The 10,000-nt window shown below is 34.3% G+C and overlaps 2 protein-coding genes and 2 long non-coding RNA genes across 4 annotated transcripts in view; all 4 read right to left on the reverse strand.

Moving 5' to 3' along the window:
- LOC137616908 (uncharacterized) overlaps positions 1 to 769 on the reverse strand; it is a 1,242-nt gene extending 473 nt beyond the window's left edge. The window contains exon 1 of the long non-coding RNA XR_011039515.1: positions 274 to 769. This is a non-coding gene — a long non-coding RNA (uncharacterized lncRNA). The remainder of the gene's footprint in view (positions 1 to 273) is intronic.
- Positions 770 to 1,062: 293 nt separating this feature from the next.
- Positions 1,063 to 3,948, reverse strand: LOC137617438 (uncharacterized). Its single transcript, XM_068347463.1, has one exon. It carries the CDS (start codon positions 3,946 to 3,948, stop codon positions 1,063 to 1,065), a length of 2,886 nt encoding a protein of 961 aa, XP_068203564.1.
- A 160-nt stretch (positions 3,949 to 4,108) lies between these two features.
- LOC137617439 (uncharacterized) lies at positions 4,109 to 7,138 on the reverse strand. Its single transcript, XM_068347464.1, has 4 exons — positions 7,086 to 7,138; positions 6,471 to 6,730; positions 4,290 to 6,197; positions 4,109 to 4,149 (listed from the first exon to the last, which is right to left on the reverse strand). Exons 1-4 carry the CDS (start codon positions 7,136 to 7,138, stop codon positions 4,109 to 4,111), a joined length of 2,262 nt encoding a protein of 753 aa, XP_068203565.1.
- A 74-nt stretch (positions 7,139 to 7,212) lies between these two features.
- On the reverse strand, positions 7,213 to 8,454 carry LOC137616909 (uncharacterized). Its single transcript, XR_011039516.1, has 2 exons — positions 7,959 to 8,454; positions 7,213 to 7,414 (listed from the first exon to the last, which is right to left on the reverse strand). It is a non-coding gene; the product is annotated as an uncharacterized lncRNA (long non-coding RNA).
- Positions 8,455 to 10,000: the final 1,546 nt, after the last annotated feature.

The raw sequence follows: 10,000 nt of genomic DNA on the forward strand, positions 1-10,000 counted from the left end.
AGCCCAGTCTAAAGTTTTTAGAAGTTTTTTAACGTTAATATAAAAGAACCGAGTTACTCGTTAGCTTAACCTCTGATACTTAAACCTCGTTGAGTTTTACAAAAGTTCACAAGAAAATAACACTTATAACAATTATCAAGTTCCTTCTAAATATCACGAACTATCAGGTAATATTTTATAGGACGTGCAAGTTAGGTTAATGAACCGACAAAGTTCATATATAAGCAATTTGAAAATCGACTGAAACACGCGTAAATGTAACTCGATTCTTACCTCCAAACTGCTAAAAACCCGTCTCCTTTCTCTCCCCAAATCCTTCGGTAGTTTTGTTGAATTTCGCCTTCATCGTCAATAGTAGCTGTCCTCGGCAAACTTCTTAATAGTAAATCTTCATATTAATTATACCATTAAACTCTGTCATCCATGAAGACTATAAGCAGATCGGCTGATACACAAAAAACATGTAGGAGTGTTCAACAACAGGTCCTGTCGTTCTGGTCTTCGAGTCACAACTGCTATTCTGCGTTTTGGCAGTTATATCGTCACCTCTTCTTCGAGACATTATATGGTCGCCTCTGCTAAACTTTGTTATTTCGTTTATAGCTTTGGGTTTGAAAAGGTTAATCAAGAAAACATTTATCATGAATCAGCCAAATTAACTTTATGAACATGAACTTTAGCCACAATAAAGTAATAATAGTAAATCTAAATAGCTAATTACAACTTGGTGATTACGATTCATGAGAAGTAGAAGGAACTCAAAACATAAACTCCTAAATCACATGCTTAACAAGAAACAAAACATTTTAAAAGGTATCCGGGAGTTTATGTAAATAAAAGAAAAATAACACACTGTCAAGTAAACAATAAATGTGAAATATATCTTTGATATATTTTGTATACTCCCAGCAACAATTTGATTAAAGTTTACTAAGTTTAATCAAAGAAACCATTTGTTCACCCTTTACTCACTCCCAGCAACAATTTCATTACACACTCTTTATAGCCCATGTGTATCTTACCCCCAAAGAATATGGTAATATACATAACCATGTAAGCCTATTATACTAGGCCCTCTTGAACCAAGAGTTCTGTGTTTCTCATAGATTCAAGTGCAGCGGCCCGTTTACTTCTCTCTCTGACTTTTAATTGATCAATAGGTAATTCAGTTTCAACTTCAACAACAGTATGAAATCCTTCTTTAGGAAGAAGCAAAATGAGTGAATCTGTTGTCCTGTACACAACTTCACGAGACTTACCCTTAAGCACACGAGCTGCTTTTACTTCCCCTAGGTGATTTACTTCTGTCTTCTTTACTATACCAAGTGGATAAGTACTTGGTTTGCTTGCGTCCTCTTTTAACAGAACAATATCTCCAACAGCCAAGGTTTTATGATTGACAGGTCTGTAACGATCCCTTTTATCTACTGCTTGATTAATGAGAGTTGCAAGAAATTCTGAATGATATGCCTCAACTAGTCTGTTTCTACCTTGTCTAAGTTTATAGTAATTATCCTTAACATCATCAATAGCACTACTACCAGGCTCCCAATTGGTGTCATCTGAAGAAGAATTCTGCAACTCGGGAATAATGTTCACTGATACCAGATCATAGCCTTTAAGTAAACACTCAGGAGTTATTGCTTTTTCTACATTATCAATACAAGCATCTCTCAGACTATCCTTAAAAGCAATTGGTCTTTTGTTAATAAGATGGACAGTTTGACAAATAAGGAAGTAAAAATCTTGATAATCAAGCACAGTGTTCTTAATAGAACTAAGAATTAGCTTTTTCACCATTTTTACACAGCTTTCAACTAGCGAACCCAAAGAACTATTACCTTTGGCATAATGCTCGAACTTCAGGGGCTTAATGTCATTTTCTTCAAAGAAGGCATGCGTTTCAAAATCGTTGAGAAAGGTTCCAATGATTCTACTACCAGCAGTTAGCTGGGATCCCAAATCAGATATGCAAAATTCCGGGATGCCAAACTCATATATGTGTAGTTGGAAGGCCTTGAGAAAGTCTCCAGTATCAGCAGATAAACATATCTTCAAGTTGATGGCACGACTCCACAAACATGTCACGCATAATAACCAAATCTTCTTCCTTTCACCATTCCATATTACTGTATAAGGACCGATGTAATCTATGAAAATATACCTGTATGGAATAGGTGGTGGATTGCTCCGAAAATCCCTATAGGCACTCTGATTTGCTTTGATTGGTCTCTCATTAAGCCTTCTACAAGTTATACATTCTCTAAGTACCTTCTTTACTGTGGAATAAAAGTGGATTATCCAAAATTGCTTACGTAACTGAGCCAAGATCGAATACACACCAGCGTGTCCTAGACTAACATGCATATCACGAATAAGCAATTTAGTTAGCAAACTATGCTTAGGTAACAGCACAGGAAAGAAAATCTGTTCGTTTCTTCCGAATTTACTCCGGATTCTTAGCAAAGTGTCTTTGCTCTGGAAAATATTCATTTGAGTTACCAAATTGGGAATGTTTCTTTTTAATGTATGACTTTTCTTGAAGAATTCACAAACTTCTGGGAAGTTATTTTCCTGTTCTTTACCTATTATCTGCCTACATGCTAAAGCATAAAGATTTTTCTCCTTGACACAATTTCCCCAATGAACGTCGATTCCTTTATTTGTTAGTTTTTCTCTGATGTTTTTGATGAATTTCAATACCATCTTATGAACAGTTGCTAGCTTATGGAAACTGGAAAACTTAGTCAGGGGTATCAAGTGTTCAATGCTATTGATGTCTTTCTTGTTATTTTCTTTACTTTCAGAATCTGTTGAGACAGTGATTAAGGAAGTATCTTCCCTTTCAAGGCCGGGTACTTCATCTCTCTTTTCAAGGGGGTTTGGCACCTTGAAACTAAACTGAACCTCATCTTTATGAAGTTTCTTAAGAAACTCGGGTCCACCATGATACGCAGTCTTCTGAAGTCTCCTGTATGAGACACATCTACTAATATAATCTGCAGGATTATCATATGCATTCACAAATGAAAATGTTATTGGGAAAACTTGGCACAAGTCACCTATCGCTTTCAACCTATTTTGAATAAAAACTCCTTTCTTCTGCAATTTATCATACTTATATGTATAAGAGTAAAGCCAATTAAGAGCAACCATACTGTCTGAATATATCGCCATGCTCACAATTTTGATTGGAGTAACGACTGATTGACCAGCAAGTTCTTGAAATAAACTGATTAGTGTCTCTGTGGCTAGTCCCAAAGCTTGAAATTCAATTACAGGAATGGTTTTCTTCTCTAACTGTTTGTTAACGACCCTGCTCTTGGCGGTCAAAAAATTTGTATTACCATTGAAGACATTTACAATATACACCACAGTTCCATAAATATCCTTACTTGCATCTGAAAATGCTACTAGTTTATAAGTACCATCTCTCCTACCCAGGAATCTAGGAATTACTACTTTAGGAGTAGAATTCACCTGTTTTCCAATAAGTGTCCATTCCCTTTTTAATGTTTCTGAAAGAGGGCTATCCCATGTGATAGTCTTGTCTTCTTGAAGCTTTTTAAGAAACAGCCTGGCCCTGTTCAAGATTGGTCCATAGATATTAAATATATCATAGATACTATTCAATGTTGACAAAATTGACCTCTTTGTGCTAGCTTGCGTATCGAGGAAAATCTTACCAGGGCCTAGTGTGTCTGCTTCCCTATCCCAAACCATGCCGAGCAACTTTACCTCTTTGGGCGTTTCACTATCATAATCTCGGTCAATTATTTCTTGCAGTTCTGCATCGTTTGTTACGAATTGTTGCAATTCAAATTTGTATGGTCCAAAGATATTAGGGAGACAGTAGTACGCTTCATATAAAGCCTTGGCAGAGTTACACGAATATGACCCATTGTCCATGTAAATGGTATTATACAGCGATTTCTTTAAGTTAACCATTTCCTCGTTGTCACTCTCAACATCCAATATCAAGATTTTGAACAAAGCTAGCATGAGATGACAAGGGCTAGGCCTTAGGCCAAAACTTAAACGCTTGTTCCTATAGCCCACAACAGTAAAGTCACCCTTAAGAATATTTCGATACCATAAAAACAACAATCTATTCTGATCCTCTTCCTTGAGTCCTATCATCAAAAATGCCTTTTTCAAGTCAAAACAAATCATATGGGTGTCAAATCTCTGCATAATCAGAGAAGTTGCAATTTTGTGATTCAGACAAGGACCTGGAAGCATACACTGATTGTGACTATAAGTGCTCTTCGCAGATTTGTTTTTCTCACATAAGTTAGACAGAAACACGACTCGACACTTGGTCGTGTCTCTGGCCATTTTGAACACAGGCATATGAGGCAAGAAACTAGCTTCTGGATGTTCATTTATAAAAGAATTAATATCTTCAATTTTCTCTATGATTCCCAGATTTTGTTGCTCTTTAAATACATCATTAACCATCTTTAAATGCTCAGGTTTATTCTTCATACGTGTTAAGTTAGACTTCAGTATCATCCGGGATAAATTGAAGTTCTTCCCTAACAAATGGGATATCTTGTTGTTCCACATCAGTGGCATTACTAGTCTACCTTCTTCATCTCGTTCTGTACTATCAAGAACATACTTTACTAGCTTTTTATTGGTTTCTGTGTCATCTTCAGATAGCTGGGATTTTTCATAGTCCAGATATTCGATGCATTGCTTTTCAAGCATTTCTTCCGTAGCTTTAATCAATTCAGACTGCTTTAGCTTACCCTTTTTGTTAAAAATAGCATAGGTTGAATTAGTGTTGGCTTCTTGAACTTTGATACTCGCCGGTGATCTGTTGGAAATCAAGTCAACATCGTCATCTCGAAGTTCAGACTGAGAGACTGCCAAAAAGCTATGTCTATCGAGGAATTGTAATTGTCTATTAGTCTGGGCAGCTTCCCCTTCCATACAAAGTGTGTCTCCTTGAGTGCAAACCGCAGTATGTGAACTATTTCCAATATTAATGTTAGGTAAATAAACCAAGTTTTTCATCATTCTGTTAATATTACCTGTGAGCATGACACCAACTGGAGTGTCAAGATACACAGAGGGATTGCTTAATCCAAATTTGTGTGTAGTTAGCGACAGCAAAAAGTCAGCATCATTTCCCAAGATAAGACCAATGTTACCAATAGTGTCCACACTACCACTAAGAAACTTATCTGCTAAAATGTAATGTCTATCTTGAAATTCTTTAACAATGACATTTAAGCCCTCCAGTTTCAACTCTATATCAATACTGGGTACAACAACTGCTTCGATGGAATGCCATTCCCTACCTAACTTGAGAGGTACATTAACAATATCGGTTACAAGATCCCTAGTAGAATTAAAACCATGAATAGTCATATAGACGTTTTTTGCTAGGACAGGGAACTTCATATGGTTTACATGCTTATTACAAATAAAATTTCTCTGGCTACCACAATCTCGTAAAACTCGAACCACATTATTTTCTTCAGCCACAGAACATGTAAAAGTTGGTAAAATTGCAGCACCACCAGTAACATTTTGATGAATTTCAGCTAATGTGAGGCTATTTAAAGTATGCTTCGGTTCTAGCTTTTTCCCACTAGTATGCATAGAAGTTTCAGTGGATTCAGTATTACTAGAATCAGAAGCTTTAGTACTGGAACTATTAAGCCTCTCCTTAGCAACACACAGGTATGTAAAATGCCATCCACTGCAATTTCTACACCTTTGGGTAAACTTGAATTTACACTGACGAGTCACATGATTATGATAGCCACACCTAACACAAGCATTCAGCTCTTTAAGTTTCTCCACTTTCATTTTAGGATTCGCAAAAACTGGGCAATTTACTAGCAAATGTGCGGTATCTTGCTTACCATCCTTTGTACATAGGATACATGACTTATATTTAGGGCTAACACTAACTTTGGTTGCGAGAGTTGTGCTTGATTCTATATTCTTAGTCCTAGTTTTCTCCTTTTGCTCAACATTTCTTTCATTCGTTCTGTTATACCTCTCAACAGCCTCAAATATGTTACTTTCAATTTCACTTAATGAGGGTTTGCTTTCATTTGTTATCTGAATTAGTAAAGATTGAAAGCGATCATTAAGACCATGCCATATGAAGTACTGGAGAACATCGTCAACTTTGACGTCAAGCTTTTTGAATGCATTCATAATAGTTTTCATCGAGGCTACAAAGGCATATGGATCACCTGATAAAGTTAACTTCAATTCTACAAGTTTCTTAATTGCATCATATTTTTGTGTTAATGGAATTGCAAATGCTTGCAATAATAATTTCTTTGCCTCGTCATATGACTGGTTATCAATATCAAGAGAATCCACAAGTGCCTTTGGAGACTTTGACAACTGATTTCGTAGATACATAAACTTTAAGTGATTTGACCAATTTTGTTTGTCCGTCAATTTTTCAAATTCATAAAAGAACTTAACTAAACACTGACCCTTGGTGTTGTCATATTCAGGTAAAGGAACTTGAGGCATCCTTAACTCATTCTTAAGGTTAACTACCGGGGTAGGCGTGGTTACAGTTTCTAAACTAGAAGCCTGTTGCCTTTGTAAACTTAAAGCCGACATTATCTTTTTCTGGTAGTCTTCATCTGTGAAAATCTTTTGTTCAATGGAGCTTTCGTCTTCCTTATCTATGACATAGTTCAATATTTCCTGGTCTAACCCTAACAGTTCTTTTTCTAACTGTTCAAGTCTGTGAATATACAAAAGTCTATCTTGTTCAGACAATCCTTCGAGATTAGATTGAACTGTATTATATATCTTTGTTACTCTTTGCCGAGCGTAAGAACGCCGTTTCTTCAATATATCCTCAGACATGTTAATAATTCTACAAAGTTAATCTAATACCAAACCTAGATAAACACAAATATAAGTTTCTAGCAATAACGAATATTTATCCGTGTTACAAAAGACATATATTCACTTCAATGAAAATATTCAAATACCGAGCACAAATTTTATGCTTTCACTACATATACCAATAAGCCTATATCAAATATGAAAAATAAAGAAGCCGAGGACAGCCCCACCTACAATAAAAGGCTTACAACACAAAGGACAGGGAGGTTAAGGATTGCACGAATCCTGTCACGGTCGCCATATGGAAAAACTTTTTTACTTGAAATCATGCAATGATATACAAATTAATGGTGACAGGGTAAATTAAAGAAATCGTTTAATTTATATTTAATTACAACAGTCAAAATGAAATAGAAAATTTATAACTGAGTAAAATAAAATTTAATCCCTTTGCTTGAGAGAATCCTTGTCCTTTGTGCACTGTAACCCTTCCAAACCGTGCTATATTCTTGGAGAGATGACCTTACGCCAGACACCACTCCAGCACAACATGGTCACCACTGAATTTTTCCATAACCTGACAATACAATGAAATATCTATAATAGAGGTCATGGCCATCTATGGTTTAGACTAAGGCGTAAGCCTTAAATGTTTTTACTTAAATGTAAATATATAAAATGTAATAAATTAGATAGTAAAGATCGTAATATTCTTAGTATTTAGCTAAGTTTTAGGCTAGCCTGATACAAATTTAAAGTTATTTACTAGGTTAAAGGCCTAGCTTAAAATTTAGTATAAGTTTTTTCCAGTGCTTAGTCTACTTAGCCAACATATAAGCAAGCTCAATAGCCCAGTCTAAAGTTTTTAGAAGTTTTTTAACGTTAATATAAAAGAACCGAGTTACTCGTTAGCTTAACCTCTGATACTTAAACCTCGTTGAGTTTTACAAAAGTTCACAAGAAAATAACACTTATAACAATTATCAAGTTCCTTCTAAATATCACGAACTATCAGGTAATATTTTATAGGACGTGCAAGTTAGGTTAATGAACCGACAAAGTTCATATATAAGCAATTTGAAAATCGACTGAAACACGCGTAAATGTAACTCGATTCTTACCTCCAAACTGCTAAAAACCCGTCTCCTTTCTCTCCCCAAATCCTTCGGTAGTTTTGTTGAATTTCGCCTTCATCGTCAATAGTAGCTGTCCTCGGCAAACTTCTTAATAGTAAATCTTCATATTAATTATACCATTAAACTCTGTCATCCATGAAGACTATAAGCAGATCGGCTGATACACAAAAAACATGTAGGAGTGTTCAACAACAGGTCCTGTCGTTCTGGTCTTCGAGTCACAACTGCTATTCTGCGTTTTGGCAGTTATATCGTCACCTCTTCTTCGAGACATTATATGGTCGCCTCTGCTAAACTTTGTTATTTCGTTTATAGCTTTGGGTTTGAAAAGGTTAATCAAGAAAACATTTATCATGAATCAGCCAAATTAACTTTATGAACATGAACTTTAGCCACAATAAAGTAATAATAGTAAATCTAAATAGCTAATTACAACTTGGTGATTACGATTCATGAGAAGTAGAAGGAACTCAAAACATAAACTCCTAAATCACATGCTTAACAAGAAACAAAACATTTTAAAAGGTATCCGGGAGTTTATGTAAATAAAAGAAAAATAACACACTGTCAAGTAAACAATAAATGTGAAATATATCTTTGATATATTTTGTATATATATATATATATATATATATTATATATATATATATATATATATATATATATTATGTATATATATATATATCTATATATATATGTATATATATATATATATATATATATATATATATATATATATATATATATATATATATATATATATATATATAATTATATATACACATATATAAATATGTATATATATAATATATATATATATATATATATATATGTATATTATATATTATATATATATATATATATATATAGTATATATATATATATATTATATCTGTGTTTTTTTTTTTTGTGTGTATAAAATTATATGCATAAGAATAAGTACATGATACATGTGTCCTACTGTATAATACTCCTTTCCTCGCGTATAGTTCCAATCTTAGTCACTAATAACAGATACTTCCAATTACTTATTCAAATCAACTACTTCTACTCCTTCTCTATTCATACTGACATAAATTGGTTCAGCTGAGTTATTTCCATTTGTATGCATCTGTTTACCATTTGATATTTGAACCTAAGGATCAATCTGCATCTCCTTACCTTTTATACTTCTCATTAACACAGTATTAATAATCCTAATTCTAGTCGGTGGCATTACTTAAAATGTTAAAGAAGTTTGGAATCTTAAAGGAAATGAGAGAGAGAGAGAGAGAGAGAGAGAGAGAGAGAGAGAGAGAGAGAGAGAGAGAGAGAGAAAGAGGAGAGAGAGAGAGAGAGAGAGAGAGAGAGAGAGAGAGAGAGAGATCCGGTGTCATAATTTTGTTAATGACTTTGGCTTTGGAGGGATATCGAGAATCCTATGTGCTATCATCCGAATGCAGAAGGCTGAATTGTATATTATCTAATCTTTAATAACATTTGACTTTTTCTTAAAATCCGATTTGGAGACTCTTAGAATAATATTATGTAAATGGAGACTTCATATTGCAAGTCATACCTCCTCTCTCTCTCTCTCTCTCTCTCTCTCTCTCTCTCTCTCTCTCTCTCTCTCTCTCTCTCTCTCTCTCTCTCTCTCTCTCTAAAATAGAACCCATAAATGAACATCTATAGAGTTTTTATCGTAGAATATAATAATTGTATAATTCACGGATACCGTAAAGGATATAGATTTTCACTTATAATAGTCCTAGGATTCTTAAAAACTTAATGAGCCCTTTCAGAAATAAGGCTGGCAAATATTTTTTAAATTTCTTGAAATATGAAATGAAATTTTAACCCTTTAAAGATGGAAAACTTCTACTCGAATATGAAGATGTTAAATAATTGTGTTTGAATATTAATTTCTGACGCCTTTGTAGTTATCAAGAAACCGTCGATAACTGCATTTCATGAAGACTTCTCTTACTTCAATACCAGAATGTTATGACTCGAAAAAAAACCCATCTCTACCCGTCGAAAACAGAAAT

The sequence above is a fragment of the Palaemon carinicauda genome, chromosome 23 (assembly GCF_036898095.1).
Source record: "Palaemon carinicauda isolate YSFRI2023 chromosome 23, ASM3689809v2, whole genome shotgun sequence".
NCBI lineage: Eukaryota > Metazoa > Arthropoda > Malacostraca > Decapoda > Palaemonidae > Palaemon > Palaemon carinicauda.

What these genes read in the sequence shown, in the direction of transcription:
- LOC137617439 (XM_068347464.1), bottom strand. Translation starts at nt 7,138, where the DNA reads ATGGCGACCGTGACAGGATTCGTGCAATCCTTAACCTCCCTGTCCTTT. An exon ending in ACCTCCCTGTCCTTTGTGTT is followed by an intron (nt 6,731 to 7,085) that starts GTAAGCCTTTTA and finishes GTATATTCACAG; the next exon opens with ACTTGAACAGTTAGAAAAAG. An exon ending in TGAATATGACAACACCAAGG is followed by an intron (nt 6,198 to 6,470) that starts GTCAGTGTTTAG and finishes ATGCCTTTGTAG; the next exon opens with CCTCGATGAAAACTATTATG.
- LOC137617438 (XM_068347463.1), bottom strand. Translation starts at nt 3,948, where the DNA reads ATGGTTAACTTAAAGAAATCGCTGTATAATACCATTTACATGGACAAT.